Here is a 21,598-nt window from a genome sequence, read left to right as displayed (position 1 = left end):
GCCCTCCTGTATTGCTGTTGGGGGCCTTATTGTGACCATGGCAGGCCCTGTTTGCAGACCCTGTTTGCAATTGTTCCGCCACTGGTTAACACCAGGTATTTGTTTTGTATGGGTTTATGTTTGAGCGACGCGGCGGTCGTGTAGCAGGGCGAAAGATGAAGAGCTTTCCCTCAGATGGTAACCCCAAATAAGGGATGTATATAGGGCACTGAGGGGTTCATGTGGAACTTACGCTTCCTGAGACTAATTGCCTGCCATTCTTTCTCGCTCCCGACTTTTGAATCGATCTTTATCGGCACAGGAAATCTCTTTGTTATAGATTTTACATATATAGGCATAGTATGTAACTCTCACATAATGAACATAAATAACCACACACACAAAGACACGCACATGCACGCACGAGCCCACACACGCGAGCACGCGCTCGCTCGCACGCACGCACGCGTGCGCACGCACGCACGCACACACACACACACACACACACACAGGTGCGCATGCACATACACAGCATTCACACACACACACACACACACACACACACACACACACACACACACACACACACACACACACACACACACACACACACACACACACACACACACACACACACACACACACTTTCCTGTTATTCTCTTTCAGAGTAACAGGGTTATAGTTAGTCCCATAGCTGCTGTCTGTGGCCTTGATGCAAAGTGGACAATGAGACAACCCCCACCCCTCCACCAACACACACACACACACACACACACACACACACACACACACACACACACACACACACACACACACACACACACACACACACACACACACACACACACACACACACACACACACACACAGGCCTTCAACATACTAGAATAACTACAACTGGCTATTGCAAATACCTAGGTCCATGTTGGATTTTATTAGGGGGAAAAGAACAATTACGCAATGACTTGGAAAGATGCTGCTACTATGTAACTTTACAGTTCGTTTTTTTGTATTAAATCAAATTATTTTGTTGTTCAGTCTACAGGAAAGCAGACCTAATTTCTAAAGCAAAATGTACAGTAATGCGGGCACCGCCTCTAGGGGGAGTGCTATATTCTCAAAAGAGTGATAGCCTGCTGTCTGCGTGTATGTGTGTGAGCGCGCGTGTGTGCGGCGCTGCTGTGGAGGGGGAGAGGCAGGGAGAAGACGACGGGAGAGCGGTATCTTACATTTGTGGCCCTCCGTCTCCTTCCCCTCGTCCTCGGTGCTCGAAGAAGCAAAACGCCGCTTAACCACGGCGACTACACCGAGGGGGCTTCGCTAGTATTCATCACTTGGTCGGGTTCTATCGACAGCGAATTTGTGGTGAAGGAGGAGAGGGATGCAAATGGTGAGTCAGTTTTCTTCTCAGGGTGAAGCGTCCTTATGTGCATGTTTTATGTAGGCTTGTAGTCATGCCGTTGCGGATAGTCAAGCCGCGTCAAAATGTTTGTTTATCGCATTCCTATGGGAGTTGTGCTGCTTGGAAGGCGGTGTTCAACCCGCTCGTAGTAGCTGAAGGTTTGGGTAATCAGATGGCATGTCATGGTACATTAGAAGTCTGTGCCTGTTGAGGGTCTAGTGTTGCGTCCAACCTTATCTTGGTCTATTGCAGCGCTAGCTCCGTGGCAGTGAGATTCAGCAGATGATTTCAGTGGGTTATCCTTGTTAACATTCATTTTGACAGGAAATCGACAGTGATGTGTTGGGTGTACATCAATGTCAGATGCTATGTTGATTCGCAGTGCGGTCAATTTCCAGGGTTTCATGTTAAGGCAGCCAAATGACTCCCGTTAGCACGGTCATTGCTGTTGCTGTTTTTGCTTCTGTAGCCGTAATGCAAAGGTCGAACAGTCCCTGGGTAAGGCTGTCAAAACCGAACAGAGAAATAGACTGTGCCATATGGTTCACAGTCGAATAGAAAGGGAAAATGTAGGCTAAGACTGTCGCCTGACAAAAAAGAACTAGTCCAGCGCTGGTTGGTTTTGTAGATAGGCAGCTAGCCATGTTTGATAAAGTGTTGCAACCTATAGAGAGGCAATGACTGATGCGTAGGAATGCGCGCAATAGATAGAGATAGCGCTTCGTTCCAATTCTGGAAATATTCAGCTTCAGAATACGAAACCGCACCATTTTATGTAGGCCCGGTGTATGGATGAATTCTATTCCTTCTGCATTTGCCCCAGTAAAGGACAAGACATGCATTTTTGACTGTCGGGTGTGACATGCTGCGTTGTACAAGTAACCGCGCACGGTTACTGTAACAGCATCGAAATGGTCACTGCTGTGAACCATAATATGGTAGTCACACACTCACACACACACATACTGAACAGACACTGTTATGTAACCCAAGTGTGCAAGTGCGGGCGATGCGATAGCCCTCTCACGGCCTGTGCACGAAATGGTAGATTTCATCGCAGATTAGATCATTTTTATCGATAAAGATATGGAATCGTGTAATGCCACGATGCTCGACAAATGCATTTTTAATCGAAAATGCTGCAGCGTCTTAATTGTGACAGATCTGCCATTTGAAAGAACACGGCACTCTCCTTGTAAGACTGGCACAGACTACCATACCAGTCGCGTATCATTAATAATGGGGAAATTTGGATGCTTCAAATATGCACTATTTGCATTACATAACTGTCCGGTCGAAATGTCGCGCAAATGTCCCAAAGGAGCACGGCATGGTAGAGCCGCTAGCGAGGATACCAAAGTCACGTAGCAACGATGGTTGTAATGAAACACGTGAAGGTTATTATTGCAGTAAGTCGCTACAATTCTGCAACAGTGTCAGTTTTCCGAGAGGGGTTGTGAACATGAACAACTGACAGCGTTGACCTTGCGATTCATTCAAGATAGTGTGGCCAGTCAATGTTTTTTTGTCCGCCTGCTGCGTGTAGTCAGCGCCTTCCCCTTAATTTGGCTCCATAGTCTCGCTGAGAACATGCAGAACCACAACAGCACGAGCGGATACTTTCTGGGAACTGGCGCGAGATAGCCATCTCAAGGAAATTCTATTTTTGTTGTAATAACACCATGCGCTTTCCTACTTCAACAGCTGCCCCTGGTCTAATGTGAAGAAAAATATGGAGGGCCGTCGTTTTGTCTCCATTTGTGTCTGATGAACTGCAGTTAGTCCTGCTGTGTGCCATTCAGCACAGGCAGATAACTTAAAGCTGGCCAGTGTGCCAAATTTGTGAGTACATCTGCACCACGAATGGCAGGCTGAGATAAAATGATAGAAGTATAGAACGTATTGTGTGAAATAGGGATTATTCTGGCTCCCAGTTGTTGAAAACCAGGTTGTTATAACACCCAACTACTGTATCTGTCAGCAACACAACAACCCTTGTAAAACATTTCATAAGATGTTAAATTGCTTACAGTTCATGGTCTAGCTGTGATTCATGTGGGCAGTGAGCAATATCTGCACAAGGTACATTTAGGTACAAGGTACGTTGGTCAGTCATGGGTAAGTGGTTAGGGCGTGGGCAGTCATGGGTAAGCGGTTAGGGCGTCAGACTTGTAGCCCAAAGGATGCCGGTTCGACTCCTGACCCGCCAGTACTCTCCCCCATCCTCCTCCATGACTGAGGTACCCTGAGAATGGTACCGTCACGCCGCACTGCTCCCTTGGGGTGCCATTGGGGCCTGCCCCCATGCACGGGTGAGGCATAAATGCAATTTCATTGTGTGCAGTGCACAGAGTTCACTTGTGTGCTGTGGAGTGCTGTGTCACAATGGCAAATGGGAGTTGGAGTTTCCCAGTGAAATGAGGAGTTTCCCAATGAAATGAGGTGGTGGTGGTAACATTTAACTTTATTTGTAATGCAGAATCATGCAGAAAGGCATATCGCACAAACACTATATATATTCTTTGTGTGGTGAGTGCAAGCAACTTCTGCCAATGTCTCGAGCAGTTTTTGTGTGCTGAAGATATTTCACTCCTCATTTTCAGAATGATGGGCTGGATGTGTAGTGTACCAGGGGCGAATTGTGTATTATCTAGTCCAGCCCTAGCCTGGGCGAATAGCCGACTGTTGACTCCGTCAATCAGTCTGGCAAAAGCCATGAGAAATCTGTGTCCGTGGACGATGGGAGATGGTCGGATCTTACTCTGTCATTTAAATTAATTGAAGTTCCAAACTCAAATTAAAACCCATATTGTGCTTTATTAGCATGCCTGTTACGTTATAGCGTCGCAAAAGCATACAAATAACAAAACGAAAGTGTGAATATAGTTACCTTAACCAATCAGTAACGGAGCTCGCGGGTGAGTTCTACGTCACCACTCTCAACTGTTTGCTGATTGGCGAAACACTGAGAGAACCGAGCTCGAGGCTTTTGCCAGACGAGGTGCGGAGCCAAAATTTTTGGGTGGAATACAGAGGATGGCATCGCGAGGCTAGTCCAGCCCTGCTCTCTAAAGAGAAAGTGCTGCTGCTCTACCCTCGCTGGCCCCTATAGGATTTGGTAATATACGTACATCTGCTCCACAAGTGTGAGGAGGTGGTTCTTGTCAAGAGCTTGCTTGCAAAGCCATGCCACAATGGACACCTTGTTTCACAATGCTGCTGGGATCTTTTGCTGGGGTGCACCACAGAAGACCTTGAACAGACACTATCAGACAGTGGCGGGCAAAAATCCCAGGAGGGGGTTTGAGAGAGCCTTTACATCTTCTTCCTAGCCTATGCCTAGTGTAGAGGTGGGCAAACTCAGGCCCGGCCCGGGGGCCACATGTGGCCCGCTGAGCCATTTCATGTGGTCTGGCCCGCAGAGCCAGAGCAAGACTGACGACTTTTATATAGTAATTGATGCTCACTCGCACGCAACGCTCTTACTGTAAAATGTCTACTCAAGCCAGGGGTCTTGTTGATTATAATATGTACAGGCTGTAGGCTACTGCACTGTACATACATTCAGTGCAATTTTCAGGAATGAGAATGCCCAAAAAGTTATGAAAGGGTACACTATTTCAGGCAAGTTACCTACGACATCAGCCCCTATAACCAATAATCTAAACCAAAGATGGGTGTAACTCACACCTGCTCACTTTTTATCATCATTTATAGATTAGATACCTTAATATATTATGCATTTTCTATGCTGACTATAACATGCTTGTTATAAATCTGATGATTACACGTGTTTTACATGTGCTGGCATTCTTGATATGTTGTATCATTTTATGCATTTGTCTTCTTTGTCATTTGTCTATTTTCCCTTACTTCTGTTGTGGCATTACTAGTGGCTGTCAAAATATTAATTACTCTGACTCTTAAGGCTCAATCTTCCTTTGGCATAGGTTGAATGTGTAGCCTCTTATGCAAGTCGTACCTCAAGTGGTAAGTCAATGAAAAGTTAACTGCAAGAGTACTACAAGAGTATGATATAACACAGGGCCTTTGGTAAAGCACTACGACTTGGTCATTACCATTCTGGTAAGAGCAAATTCATAACGCTGTGTCTCAGGTTAAGTTAGGATTCTTTTAACCCCTTTGCGCAGAGCCTATGTTATGAACTTATGGTCCCCAAAATTGGAATGACCGAGTCTTAATCTGTTAACTAAGGCTCTTGGAAATGTCATCGCAATGTTGTTTTGAGTTTTTTCAGCAATGAGTGAAAGGGCCCGTCGGCAGGCCTATCTGCACAAAGACGCTACAACGGTGTACAATTAGACAGTGCACAAGTAAGCCGTAGTCTTTGGTTGAAACTCGAAAAAATATCTGTACCTTGGCATGTACATACTCAGCATGGACAAAATCCTGCTGCATGTCCATTGCTGTGGAGATATTGGGTACCTGTGGCGCAGTAAGCTAAGCCCCCCACATTTGGGCTTGCATGCCCATGGGGACCACGGTTCGAGTTTGGCCGGGGTAATTTCCCCACCCCATCTCTCTGTCCCACTCGCTTCCTGTCGCCATCTCAGACTGTCCTATCGAATAAAGGCATAAAAGCCCCTAAAAATATATTAATTTAGAGCCCTGGTGGTACCATATGCCAGGTAGGCTGGCTTACCAAGTTCATGTGGAGACAGTCAGAGACAGATGAATTTAGTGAGATTACATTACATTACATTAGTATTTAGCAGACGCCTTTGTTCAAAGCGACTTACAAGGAGCAATTTAAACAAGAACAGGGTAAGGCACAGTGTACAGTTGCAACACTGAGATGGCACTGCTCTTCAATGGAAAACTCAGGACACTTTCTGTCAGCAAATTTAGACCCTCAGTGGACCCTCCATAATGCTTGGCATCCACATTTAGCTCAGCTAGCACTGCAGGGCTGCACAATATATTGAAAATAATAATGCAATGCAATATTGTAATGTTAGCATTGGCATTGGGCACATTGGAGCATGTGCGGCTCAACTGCAATACATGGTACACTGGCTGGCATAAGCCATGGTTTTGTTTTCAGTTCATCAAACTATGTGGCCAATCAGATTAGCTCATACTGGCCTCAGTTCATCAAACTATGTGGCCAATCAGATTAGCTCATACTGGCCTATCTGTTTTTTTCCCCCTTGAACTTGAGCTTCTAATGATAAACAAAATACCTGGAAGATATCAATAGTGATTTTCATCGCAATATTCAGCAGTTATCATCTAAATCACATGGTTTCATAATATCATCCAACCCTAGAGTTTACCTTAAAGTTCATACCGGTATCTTACATTTGCCACAGTGAGCCTCACAAGAGTGAGGTGCGGGTGTGTACAGTTTAACTACACGCACGTTGGGAATTTTGGCAGGGTTATTTATTTCGTATCCAATGCAGACACACAGCACAAACACACATTGTGTACACGCTTGTGTAAAGGAAATGACCAATGTATGGTCAATTGGGTGTTGCTCGGTTGACAGTGATCTTATCACCCCTGAGTATGCAGTAGTGGTTCCCAGAGATAAGCAAACACTTTGTGTGTGGCTGTGGTTAGTTTGTGGTCTTCTCGTTTTCTGACCAACAAGAGAGTAACCACTCTGTGGCAGAGCAGAAGTGCCCAGGCTTCCATAAGAGACATTTTGACCTGTGCCTGTGCCCTGAGTCTGACCTGAGATCATGTCTTGGTAGGTACGGTGAATGTTGTCCAACTGGTTTATGTAAATATTCTTTTGCGATCAAATTAGTTAGTAAAGAGCAGCAGAATATACCTCTGATATAGTGTTACCCACCTTTGCATATTGAAAAGGCTGTGTAGAATCTTGTTTAGGACGAAAGCTTCAAAACAGATGCAAACCAAATGTCTTGAACCCAGACTGGTAAACAGTCATTTGGTGGAATGAGAGCATGTATTCCATATTTGTTTTTAGTATAAATGCACAGCATCATTTCATTCATTAACTTTTATTCCCAGACTCAAGGTCCAATTCAAAGAAGACACACATGTCCATATAAAAAAGAGAGATAAGCCAATAATAAATAAAAATGAAAACAGGTGAATAACACATTAAATTGACAAACTGACTTTTGAATTATAGATTGTTTTCACTAGTTGCTGCATTGTCTATAGTTCAGTTTAAGTTGTTAACTTTCTAGTCATGAGTTTTGTCGAGGGCAGCCAACATTGGACCTCTTGTAGTTCTATTATTATCAACCAGTGGTGGCTTTCCTGATAACGACAATGGGTCTTAGGGTTAAGTGCACCGCATACGATTGATTGACTGATTCTACGAACGTTCTTAGATATTCTGTGCCTATTTCCCAAACATCATCGTATGTGAAGACCCGTGCACAGCTTCTAAGATCATCTTTAAGTTGCATGAAGGGCAGTTGTCCACACCTGTGGTTCTGACAGTTGCCAGTATTTTCCTGTGAAGTGGAGCGCGCCATCATAAGCACCTAACCCATATACAAAATCCTACGCATGTGTTGATGTCATGTTTTACTTTTTTTTAAGACTGGGCCTGCAAAGCGTTTTAGCAGTTTGGTGAAACCATTCTGAAAACGTAGTTTTGGCGAACACAATACCGTGCACACAATCAAACTTAAAACTGGAGCACGAGCAAGCTGCCGGATGGCCGCCTTTCCTGCAACATTTATAAATAGGCTACAAGGTCCACATAAAATGCTTTAAGTGGGCAGGCATGCTCAATATTAAGAAGACTTCTAAATCAAACTACTAGGCTTTGCCTATTCGTTGGGGGTTGCAAATTCTCTGGGAGAATTTGTAGTCTAGGTGAGAATATTCAACGTAAGTTCATGCAGCAACTTGAAGTGCAGTTTTCCTATTTTCCCTTCATATCCTGTGGGTGTCTCCAAGTGCTATTACGTTAGGATTACGTTAAGACCGGCGACCCCATCTGCAATAAGAGGCTATGTCCTTTTGGAAAGCGCCGCACAGATCTGTCTTAACCCATTAAGACACAGTGCTACAAATTTGCTGTTACCAGAATGGTAATGACCGAGTCGTCATAGTGCATTACTAAAGGCCCTGTGTTATGTCATAGTATTGTAATACTATTGTACTTAACTATTCAATGGCTATTACAGCGTGCCACTGGAGGTACTGCGTGCATGAAGAGGCTACTAAGGACATTGATGACATACAATTGAATATCAAGTAGAACGGAGGAGATGGTCTGCACACCTTGAATCTTTGTTTGCAGCTACAGCTATCTCAATGGAAATCACTTGAAAATTATAGAAGAAGGGCAACACTGCTACAATTACAGTCAAGGTTTTAATGTGAAAGCTGACGTTTCGGTCAGTCAGACCTTCTTCAGAGTGCATACAATTGAATATCAAAATGGCACATTGCTTGGTGGTGCCTGCTTATATTGTTAATATGCAGGCACCAAATATGGGTGTTTGCTATAAAGCTTGCCAAAATGGAAACAGGCTTTACCACAGGCTTAATATCATAATTGATTATTTTGGAATGCATTTTGAATGAAGGGAGACAGTGAGATATCCGAGGAAGAGAAGTGCGAAAGCTCTTTTGTGGCTCACTCAAACCTAATTGTCCAAGTAAATATATGTGCATGCTTTTTAAGTGTTGGGAATGGATTTCATCCTCATTTACACAGCTGCATCTGATATTATTTGCCTTGTGGTTTTGAAATCTTGTCCTTTTTCTGAGAAACCTTGTTTCTTACCACTCGGGGAATTGCCCGTTCTTCCTTTCAGTTAGGCCATGTGTTGTTGTTTGTTGTTCTTCTTCTATTCTGTGTGTGTGTGTGTGTGTGTGTGTGTGTGTGTGTGTGTGTGTGTGTGTGTGTGTGTGTGTGTGTGTGTGTGTGTGTGTGTGCGCATGTGTGTCTATGTGTCTGTGTGTGTGTGTACGTACACACACATGTGCATGCGTTTGTGTACATGTGTATGGGTATATTAGGGATGCACCGATACTGATACTGGTATCGAGTATCGGCACAGATACTGCTCATTATACTCGTACTCGTACTTGTACTCGTCAAACACTTGCCGATACCAGGCACAATACTGCTATTACACGAAACAATGCAAAATCTCGTCACGTTCTGTGGACTTGAAAGCAGCATGGGAAAAAAGTGCCAACTCATACATTTACTAACATTGAAATCTACATGGAAATGGACAATAAAAAATATCACAGGTGGAAAATTCATTGTATGTTGGTGGCAAAAGTTATCAGTATCGGTACTCGGTATCGGCAAGTACACACATTAATAATGTACTCATACTTGTATTGGTTTTCAAAAAAAGTGGTATCGGTGCATCCCTAGGGTGTACTACTGTATATGTGTGTGTGTGTGTGTGGATCCCCGTTCGGCTTGGCCCACCTAGGCCATCAGGCCACAGTATAGTAGAGCGGCTACAGGAAAAATCGTGCAAATTATGATACAAGTGTGAAATTCGGCAAGTATGTGCTCAAGACCCATACGATCAAATCTACCCGATTGGCCACTTGAAATGGCGGCCATTTTCCAAGATGTCCGCCAAAAAAGACCCCAGAAATGGATTTATTGCATAGAATTGACCTAGAAAATTATGATACAAGCATGAAATTCAACATATATGTGCTCAAGAACAATATGATCAGATCTACCTGATTGGCCACTTGAAATGGCGGCCATTTTCCAAGATGGCCGCCAAAAAAGACACCAGAAATTGATTTATTGCATGTAATTGACCTTGAAAATTATGATACAAGTATGAAATTCAACATATATGTGCTCAAGACCAATACAATCAAATCTACCTGATTGGCCACTTCAAATGGCGGCCATTTTCTAAGATGGCCGCCAAAAAGGACCCCAGAAATAGATTTATTGCATAGAATTGACCTAGAAAATGATGATACAGGCATGAAATTCAACATGTATGTGCTTAAGACCAATACGGTCAAATCTACCTGATTGGCCACTTGAAATGGTGGCCATTTTCCAAGATGGCCACCAAAAAAGACCCCAGAAAGTGATTTATTGCATAAAATTGACCTACAAAAGTATGATACAAGCATGAAATTCAACATGTATGTGCTTAAGACCAATACGATCAAATCTGTCTGATTTGCCATTTGCAATGGTGGCCATTTTCCAAAATGGCCACCATGAAAAAATCTAAAAATGGATTTGTTGCACAGAATTGAGAAAGGAAATTATGATACAAGCACAACCAAGAAATTTGGCAGTTATGTGCTTAAGACCAACACAATACATTCTAAGTAATTTTCCAGTTTAAATGACGGCGATTTTCCAAGATGGCCGTCAAAAAATACCATAGAAATGGATTTGTTGCACAGGATTGATCAAGCAAGTTATTATACAAGCATCAATTTTGGCATGAATGTGCAAAAAAAGCAATACAATCAAATCTTCCTGACTCGCCACTTGAAATGGAAGCCATTTTATAATATGGCCACAAAAAGGCTGAATTTAGCCCAAAGGTGAGCAAAAAAATGATGATACAAGTATGTAATTTTGTGTGTTTGTGCTTAAGAGCAATAGGCCTATAATCAAATCCACTCATTTGCAACTTGAGAATGTATGGTAGCCATTTTCAAAGATGGCCATCAAAGAAGACACTAGAACTTCATTAATTGCAATTAATCTAGCAAATGTGGCCCAAATCAATGTTAACATTCACTGTGAATTTCCAATGATTTCATCATAGAAGGAAACACAATCAAGCAAAAAGGCACATAACTATAGGCTACCAAGGGTAACCCCGGCTCTCTGAGGCATATGAACCAGACATCTCACTATGGGTAACGACCATTTGCCAAAACTTGCTTTCAATCTTGCCGTCATGCCAATGAGCTGCACAGCTGGGGATCCCGCCCCCTCGGGGACAAAGCCCAGGTGCGCTGGGCTCTGAGCTTCAATCTGAGGCAACTAACCTTTGAGCTTGTGGGTGAGTGTAGCAATCTAGTGAGATGTCTCGTTCATCTCCCTCAGAGAACCAGAGTTACCCTCTGTAACCTATAGTTCTCTTTCTGTCGAAACACTCGACATCCCACTATGGGTATTGAAAAACTCCCGATTGAGTTGCCTTTACCTAGAATGCGCAAACAAAAGCTTGGCCGGGGCACAGACCATTCTCCTGCCGATGCCCAGAGCTGTTGAAGGCGAAGAGGCAGCGTCCATCAGCAGTGATAAGCGTCATGCTCACCCAACGCGCAGCCCGAGACGCAACAGCCGCCCAAGGGCCCAGGGTCTTAGTTCCGAACCCGAAGAAGAGAGGCTAGGCACCAGGCGCACAAAGGCAGCGTCCGGACATCCAATACCACGGAGAGCACGCAGTGGAGGGAACCCAGGGCACGGAAACCACCCGTCTGGGTGTAACCGATGTGCAGGTGGAGCCCACAGAGGTGTAGCGAGGCCCCCAATACCAAGTGGTATTCCCCAATAGCAAACCAGGCCTTGGCACAAGGGGGAATTTCCAGCATGTTCAGTACACAACATCCGCAGGTGCAACCGTGCTGGCAGAAAAGACCATTCTCTATCAGGGCCGTAGGTCCAAGTTGCGGACGGAGAACCTAGTAGCAACCACCACCACAGCAAGCTGGCCAAGCCAGCCCCGATAGATACCCGTTTGAGGGCACACACTATGGTTCCTGAAGTCCAAGGGGGACATCAAAGATACACTTCCCCTCGATCATGCATCCTGGTCGAGCAGGGGCCTGAGATACTTCATTGGAGAAGTATGGTCTAGCTAACCACGGTCGCCCTACCCAGGGACAGCACTCCAGGCAGCACAATTGACACTCACGCTCCTGCTGAGCGAATGAGACACACACAGTAAGGGGTGACCGACCCAAGGGAGACACGTGTAATGCGTCCTATTAGGAGAGGCGAGGATCCAGGTGGTCTTGACACGATCAGCCTTCTCACCCTCGGGTAGAGGGCGCAACTGACTAGAGAAGTTGCGTTCCACAGAATGTTCCACAGCCTCTGGGAGGAGGCTCTTATCTTTGAATGTTCCAGGCTGACAAGCCAAAGCCATTATGTGATAGCTAAATCAAACATGTTAATGTCCAAGAGCAAATAAACTAAATTCATGACAATGCTTGTTTTTGGTGTACCTTTTGTTTAACAGCAATATCGAAAGAACCACGAATTGACATATTATTACCGCAGTGTCATCGTATTATTAGCATCTCATAACCTTCGGGGTGTGTGTGTGTGTTTTTTTGTTTGGGGGGGGATGCACTGCCTCCATTGATATTAAATTAAGAACTGGCATTAGCATGTCATCACCATGCTATTTGTGTGTCATACTGTGAGTGGCTTATGTGTCATTGCAGAATATTTTTAATATCTGTATCACTTCATCATCCATGCTAACATATTTAAGGAGAGTGAACAATTATTTCCACCAAATTTGCAATATGCACATATGACATTTGCAAATTTCTAGGGTCTTTTTGGCCGCCATCTTGGAAAATGGCCAGCATTTTAAGTAGCAAATAAAGTAGACTTGATTGTAGGCCTATTGGTCTTAATCGCATACAAGCCGAGTTTCATCATAAATTGCTTGGACAATTCTGTGCAATAAATCATTTTCTAGGGTCTTTTAGTTTTTTGGCAGCCATCTTAGAAAATGGCCGCCATTTCAAGTGAGTAATTGGGTAAATTTGATTGCACTGGTCTTAAGCACATACATGTTGAATTTCATGCTTGTATCATAATTTGCTAGGTCAATTCTATGCAATAAATCAATGTCTGGGGTCCTTTTGGCGGCCATCTTGGAAAATGGCCACCATTTCAAGTGGCCAATCTGGTAGATTTGATCGTATTGGTCTTGAGCACATACATGTTGAATTTCATGCTTGTATCATAATTTTCTAGGTCAATTCTATGCAATAAATCAATTTCTGGTGTCTTTTTGGCAGCCATCTTGGAAAATGGCCGCCATTTCAAGTGGCCAATCAGGTAGATTTGATCATATTGGTCTTAAGCACATACATGTTGAATTTCATGCTTGTATCATCATTTTCTAGGTCAATTCTATGCAATAAATCCATTTCTGGGGTCTTTTTTGGCAGCCATCTTGGAAAATGGCCGCCATTTCAAGTGGCCAATCAGGTAGATTTGATTGTATATGTCTTAAACACATACATATTGATTTTCATGCTTTTATCATACATTTCTAGGTCAATTCTATGCAATAAATCCATTTCTGGAGCCCTTTTTGGCGGCCATCTTGGAAAATGGCCACTATTTCAAGTGGCCAATCAGGCAGATTTGATCGTATTGATCTTAAGCACATACCTGCCAAGTTTCATGCTTGTATCATAATTTGCACGATTCAAGCCAAATTGGCCTTGTAGCCGCTCTACTAGTAGTAGAAGTCAGCTTGTAAAGACTGCAGGTTGTAAAAACGGCCTCGGCGGCCGTGCCTGTAATCAAACAAAGAGTATCCTGTTGCCTGTCAAACCTGAATGATCTCAGCTGTGTTAGACGGGTGTCTTGTTTCCCTCAGCAAGAAAGCAAAGAAAAATCCCTCCAGTTAGAACACAAGCTTACATCAATTGTTTGGTCAAGCGTGCATGCGGATGTGTTCAGGGATGGATAGCGAAATCCTTCAGGTTGATTGGACTGCAATCCTGAGTCCATTTTTATAATGAGACTTGATGCCATTGTCTGTCTGTCTGTATACTTAGTATTTGTGGTCAAATATATATATATATTTTTACTTTTTGCAAGATACAAGTGCACAAATTACAAGATTCAACCAAACTGAAATGAGGTGTTAGCCCACCTACAGTAAATCGTCTACATCAGCGTTTCTCAAATTTTTTTCAGTCGGGAGACCGGGACCACCTTGTCCCCCTAAAAATGTTCAGGGACCACCTGTCAACTGAATTGACAGTTGACGGGTGCTAATTTGACACGGCTAATTTCTATGCAGATCACCTACTTTTTATTCACATTTCAAGCTTACACGTTTAAGTCTTATTTGTGGTGAAAATGTGACTTCAGCTCTGTTTACAAGGTTACAAATATAGCCTACTGTTAATCCCCTCGTGGACCACCTGAGCTCTGTCGCGGACCACCAGTGGTCCCATACACTGGTGGACCACACTTTGAGAATCACTGGTCTGCATCAAGCAGGATGACCTGAGAGGAGCTTTTGACAATGTTTTGACATGATGTAGCTGTAAAGTAGGACTGTAGCAATATTGTATCGAAGCGAGAAATTGTGATACACAGAGTCACAATACTGTACCGCGATACAAGGAGGCAGTATCGTGATACACCATTTTAACGTTTTGATACCCATCAGCTCAGAAAACAACCACATTATATGCAGTGATAGTGCTCCCAAGCATCATTATTATTATAAAGAAACTTTTTTACAATTGAAGAGTTCAGATGCAAAACCCCCTAACTCCATTTCTGAAGACCTGCACTTATATATTTTTAGAGAACCCTGTTGTTGGTTTGGTTTACATTTATGTACTTGATAATACATATAAATAGTTATATTACATAAATAAAATGAAAAAATATGCAATTTTGATAGCGTTGTATTAAATTAAATTAAAATTAATCTTTTCTATAAAAGATTCTTTTCTGAAAAAGCACTTGGGGGGTTTTGCATCTGAACTCCTTCAATTATTAGTAGCCTCTTGTAACCTATTCTACCTAAAAACTATCATAGTTTTTATTCATAAAGTTTAAAATTATGGGGTGTATCGAACCGTAGGTCATGAATCGTGATACAAACCGAATCGTGAGTTGAGTGAATCGTTACAGCCCTACTGTAGTATGAATAAGTATGAATTCCATGTTGCCCACCATGTAACACTTTTCTGAATTCCCTTTACAGGTATTCTTGGTCTGGTGACAGATCTGCAATCGTCCCACTCTGGTTCTTCTTGTTGGCCCAACCCGACACATCCTCATCTCCAGAACCACTGGCCCCGGATCCGGATCCTCACCCACTCAACTCACTCCCCCTTGGGACACGTCTCCCCTCCTCTCTCCACGTTGTTTTTCTGATTCTTCTCGCCCATTGAGATAAATGAGTGGTCCAGCTGTAGTCAGCAGGGCTGGGACAAGTACCAGAACCCAAACAGGTACAGTATGTCCAACGCACCTGCGTCCTTACGTACATCTTACTCGGGTATCTCAAAATGCAGAAATGCCTACCCTGCTTGGTCTTAGTCAGGTATTTCAAATGCAAATGCTTTCTACTTGGTCTTAGTCACATATTTCTACACTCTCAGAAATAAAGGTACAGAACTCGTCGCTGTGGCAGTACCCTCAAGGGGAGTACCATTGCGTCGCTTGGTATGGTACCTCAAAAGAGAGGTAACAGATGCACATTGGTTGACATTGCAAGAAACTGAACAAACTTCTTTTTTTGGGGTGCCAATTAAGCAACGTAATGGTACTCCCCTTGAGGGTACTGTGGTACTGCCACAGCGACGAGTTCTGTACCTTTATTTCTGAGAGTGTAAGGCATCTGCTCGCCTACATGTTCTTGTACAGGTGTGGATAACACATCTTGCCTTTACACACTCAGCTGTCTCTCACCTCAGGTGCATCACTCACCTTTGGTGTTGTCTACTTTTTTACGTTCTACATAGACTACACCACTGCCTCTGCTAGCTACTTGCACTGCACTCACACTGGTGTACCTGACACATTTTCCAGACACCACACACACACACACACACACACACACACACACACACACACACACACACACACACACACACACACACACACACACACACACACACACACACACACACACTTAGTAAACAACTGCAGATGAGATCGAAATTGTATTGGCTGCAATCTTGGGTTAGTTGCTATGTAACTGAAAACATGATATACTGTAACTGTGACAAAATAACTTCTACTGTAATCGTAATCGTTATCGTGACAAATCATTGTATTTTTGCATACTACAAGCTATCTACTCGCCATCTGCTCTAGTTAGCCATACAATGGTTGTATAAGTGTGCTTATTCTTTATCATGGACTTGACCATTATTTTTGTCTTCTTTTTTGCACGTATGTATCAACCCATCAGGAACAACAGTGTCCTTAGTTTGAGCTGATCTGATAGCAATGTCGTAGCCAGGGTTACATGTTTTAAATGCCTTGTGTAACCTTGTGGAAAACACATTAAAGGAGAACGCAGTTTTTTGACATTGGGCCCTTGATTTCACATTATTACATCATGTTCTAGTGACCCATGGTAGTTTTGTGTCATTTGGAGCCCTCCCGAAGATATTCGGTTTTGTCATATCCAAGTAACGTCTTCCTTTGGGCAACGAGTTGAAGGCACAAACTAAACTGTTCATAATTTATTCTTTATGGTATGCCACCACTCATAACATGTAGGCAAATAATCTCCGTCAAAACATGCCGTTTTCCCTTTTCTAATTTTTAAACCAAGTGACGGCGACCGTGACGCCATTGCCGTGCGACGCGGCTGTTGACAGCAGCTAGAGAACTGACTGAATTCGGAACAGCAAAACACTAACTTACTGCACATTCTGCGTAGGCTCTGGGCTCTGAAAGGGTTACTGTTAGGTATTTGCAGTTAAAATGCTTGGTACTCCATATAAAGTACTGCATGTCTCTTTCTGTTCTCATGAGCCACACTATGGAAACCTACATGTCAATTGATTTTCATGAATATTTTTTTAAGATTTGATTTTAAGATAGCATTGTGGTGGCATTTTTAAAAAAAATGGTTAGGATTGATTGAAATGATTAGGAAAGGAATGCATATGAGATAGCATTTCAGAATAATATTGTTTCAAGCAAATTGGTTAATAGTTGAGTTCTTGAGTTCTTCAATTTGCAAACCCCCCCCCCCCCCCCCCCCCCGCTTTACCTCCTCCCACCCCCCACCTCCAGAATGTCCTGGCTCAACGGCTTCCTAGTGGCCAGAGTGGACGACCGCAAGACCCCGTGGGGCGAGCGCAATGGCAAGAAGTCCAAGCGCAAGGGCACCTCTTCCCTCTGCAACCCGCGCTACATGAGCTGCCTGAGGGACGCTGAGGCCATGGAGCCCCCCGTGCAGGCTCCGACGCCCCTACCCCAGCGAGGCGCGGGGGGTGATTTAGTAGGTGGTGGTGGTGGTGGTGGTCTGGGAGGGGGTCCTGTCCCGGTCGGCGGGAACAGCCAGTTCGGCGCGCGCTGCGGCTGGCAGGAAGACCACTACGGCATCCGCAGCGGAGCCGGCGGCGGGTCGGGGGAGGGCGTGGGGCTCAAATCAGTCAACCTGGACTTCAAGGACGGGGACGCGGCGCACAAGGGAGGTGGTGGTGGCGGCGGCGGCGGCAGCGGAGACGCCAGCGGAGGGGAGGAGGACGAGGACGACAACGCGGGCGTGCTAACGGCGGCCGACTGCTGGCAGCGCGTGCTGCGCGTCTTCCAGTCCAAGAAGTTCACGTCGCGCAAGCTGGAGCGGCTGTACCAGCGCTACTTCTTCCGGCTGAACCAGAGCTCGCTCACCATGCTGATGGGCGTGTTGGTGCTGGTGTGTGGCGTCATGCTGGCGTTCCATTGCGTACACGCGCCGCCGCACCCGGCCTACGCAGCGCTGCTCTCGGTGGCCATGGGCCTGTTCCTGGCCCTCATGGTGGTCTGCAACCGCAACGGCTTCCACCAGGACTACATGTGGATGGTCAGCTACCTGGTGATCGCCGTGCTGCTGCTGGTGCAGGCGCTGGGCGTGCTGATGGTGGCGCCCCCCAGTGCCTCGGAGGGCATCTGGTGGTCGGTCTTCTTCATCTACATCATCTACACGCTGCTGCCCGTGCGGATGAGGGCGGCCGTCATCAGCGGGGGGCTGCTCTCCTGCATACACCTCGCCGTCACCTGGAGGATCAACCTGCAGGACGCCTTCCTCTGGAAACAGGTCAGGATTTTTTTATTATTCTTTACTTCTTTTTTTCCTCTCTCTCTCTCTCTCTCTCTCTCTCTCTCTCTCTCTCTCTCTCTCTCTCTCTCTCTCTCTCTCTCTCTCTCTCTCTCTCTCTCTCTCTCTCTCACACACACCACACACACACACACACACACACACACACACACACACACACACACACACACACACACACACACAATCTAACTCTCTCTCTCGCTCTCTCTCTCTCTCTCTCTCTCTCTCTCTCTCTCTCTCTCTCTCTCTCTCTCTCTCTCTCTTTCTCTCTCTCTCTTTTTCGCCCATGAATCTCATTACGTTTTCCCACTTCACCTTTCCCTCTCCTCACCTGTTTACCTCATCTTCTCTTTTCATCTCTTCTCTCCTCTCCTGGTTTCCTCTCATCTCTCCCATCAGGCTAGCCTCCATTGGATTTAAAACATGATTTTACCCACAACTGCACCACTACACACTCAAACATAGATCTTTCTCTCCCTTTTCCTTCCCTGCCTGTCACAAAAATATCACACCACACACTTAATGGAGAGTTTGGATATAGACATTGAGGGAATGCATGTAGAATTCCAAATCACGTCATCAGTACAGTTCTTAAAGGGACACTGTGTGAGATTTTTAGTTGTTTATTTCCAGAATTCATGCTGCCCATTCACTAACGTTACCTTTTTCATTAATACTGCATCATAATGCATCAAATTCTAAGTATTCATTATGACTGGAAAAATTGCACTTTTCATACATGAAAAGGGGGATCTTCTCCATGGTCCGCAATTTTGAATTTCCAAAAATAGCCATTTTTAGCTGCAAAAATGACTGTACTTGGACCATACTAGAAAATATTTGTTTATTACTCAGTAAACTTTCATGTAAAGATCAAATTTGGCAATAGGGAGCCCAGTTTCAATGAGCAGCATAGTTGCAGTATCTTTTTTGACCATTTCCTGCACAGCGTCCCTTTAAGTTCATTTTAAACTATAAAAATTAAGAGGAGACAAAATCCCACAGCTGGATGGATGATGTTTGACTTGCAGAGGTGTAGGGGAAACCATGGGATCATGTCAGCCTCTATACAGCTGACAGCCAGCAGTTGAAGACAAAAATGAAAAGAAGCCAACTAAAATAATGTAAAACTAATTGTAGATTTACAATGGGAGTGGGTTAAAGTCTGCCATAGACATTGCATTAGATAACGGATTCTAAATAAACAAATGGGATCATCAGTCGCTCAGTGACTGCATCATCACAAAGCATGACATCAGTTTTTTTATTGTGTGACAACTGTCGTGTTCAGAGGTCTCTGTTTGGTTAATGTTAAACCAACAATTAAGATAAAACGTGATTCATGTCTGGACACGCAATGTTGGCTGTAGTAACTTCACTGAAACATAACTCTGTGCAACTGTTGAGCTGGGCTTTGTTTGGGTGATAAATGATAAGTTACAGTACAACAATCTAGACAAGGGGTCATTTTTTATAATGAATTAACGTGAGCACTTACTGTCAGACCATGCACATGTAGCACCACTAGGAGTTAGCACTGGCTCAGGGAGTCCGATGGCTTTCTGTGTGTGATGCTTAGTGTACATTTCTGCGGCTGAGGCTTACATTTATGATGCCTTAAAAACTAAACTGGTTATGAGGATGGATTATTGCTCGTTCCACACTCATAATTCATGATGCATGTGTGATATTACCCAATTCTGTGTATTGGCTATTACGTAAAGTTGCTATTGGTAAGTTTCTTATCTGGGATGCTGGGATTTTGGAAATTATGCATGAATTATCAGAACACCATAAGTCGAAAACTGCTAAATCTGTAGTCGCTGAATGCACACACAATAGTTCATTTTATGTGCATTTAGCGAAAAATAATGTGGTCAACTTCCCGTCCTTCCTTCAGTGTCCTCCAAAATTCCAGCGAAGTCATGCACATAGTATATTGAGATTGAGCAGAAATCCACACCCCCGAACCAGTTAGGTTAACCATGGGCACTGAAATTTTGTAAACAATTATACAGTCTTTGCTGAGGCTTTGTCTTTTTCTGCAACAGACTATTTCATGTACTCGGAATCCCATGACAATAGGGCTGCACAATTAATCGAAATTAATCAAAAATCGTGATATAATCGTGATATTGAAGTTGAGACTTTAATTGGGATTTAATTGTGGCAATAGTGACCTGCCTTCGACCGTCCTTGAAGCCAGAACATGCTGACTTGCAGTTTTTTCTGGCCAAAAGTTTCACACTAAAAAAGTTTCACGCTATTGTCTTCAATCTAATTATTACAATTCAGTTTAATTTTGTTCATCCCTTATATAATTCAATCCGAAACATCATTTTGTGATTTATTGTTGTCGTTTATTGTTCTTCAATAATCGTTGATTTTGATCCAAATAATCGTGATTATCATTTTTTCGATAATCGTGCAGCCCTACATGACCGTTCAATGTAATATAACTAAATGCAAGTCGATTCCACCAGAAATTCGTAGGAAACCTTTTCCGCATTAACATTAACTAATTTATTGTCCTTAACCCTATCGCGCCGGATGCATCATTTATGATGCATCAAATTCAAAGCCCTCTCCACGCTGACACAAAAAAAATCCATCTCAAAAACATCCTGCGTGTCATTTCCAAACGTCCTGCAGTACACGGAAACCGCCACAAGAGAGCAGTGGCTAACAACAAGTTGATCACAGCTCGGCGAAAAATGCAAAAGTGGAGTAGAAGCGGTTTCCCTGACCGACGCTGAGATATCGTCAAATTGCAAAAGGTTTGTGTACAAATTTCCGAAATATAACTCTACATCCTTTAATTTGAAAACTTGCTTTGTGCAATTAATCAAGGAAGAGTTTATATTTTTACACCGTGTTGCAGAGAGATCGTGCTAAAACTGATGAAACATATAAGCACCATCCGGCGGTGGCAGGAAGTCAGCCATCAATGCATTTGCTCCATAGGGAAACTTACAAAGCATACCACGACGATCGTTTAACAAAACACACAAGTTGTTTTACTTCAAGACAAAGATAATGCCTTAAGAAACAGGTTTTACTTGCAATTTTGAAAATGTAATGCATTGAAGTGAATGGAGAAATGGTCCAATTGTAGTAATGGACCCATATATTCAAATTACACATCAAAAATGAATAATGATCTATATTACACTCATAAATAGGTTGTTGAGCATTCGATCAGCTATGTTTTTACATAGATTTTAAAAAATTACCCAAC

At 43.6% G+C, this 21,598-nt stretch overlaps 1 protein-coding gene across 2 annotated transcripts in view; it reads left to right on the top strand.

Moving 5' to 3' along the window:
• The first annotated feature begins 1,160 nt into the window (after positions 1-1,160).
• adcy6a (adenylate cyclase 6a) overlaps positions 1,161-21,598 on the top strand; it is a 115,928-nt gene continuing 95,490 nt past the window's right edge. For both annotated transcript variants that reach the window (XM_063208108.1, XM_063208107.1), the window contains exons 1-3: positions 1,161-1,369; positions 15,283-15,532; positions 17,334-18,339. In XM_063208108.1, coding sequence (XP_063064178.1) covers positions 17,335-18,339 — 1,005 coding nt within the window. In that variant the 5' untranslated portion in view covers positions 1,161-1,369; positions 15,283-15,532; position 17,334. The remainder of the gene's footprint in view (positions 1,370-15,282; positions 15,533-17,333; positions 18,340-21,598) is intronic.

The sequence above is a fragment of the Engraulis encrasicolus genome, chromosome 10 (genome assembly GCF_034702125.1).
Source record: "Engraulis encrasicolus isolate BLACKSEA-1 chromosome 10, IST_EnEncr_1.0, whole genome shotgun sequence".
In the NCBI taxonomy this organism is placed as follows: domain Eukaryota; kingdom Metazoa; phylum Chordata; class Actinopteri; order Clupeiformes; family Engraulidae; genus Engraulis; species Engraulis encrasicolus.
The sequence above is the reverse complement of the archived record's forward strand: the minus strand, read 5'-3'. Positions and strand labels throughout refer to the sequence as shown.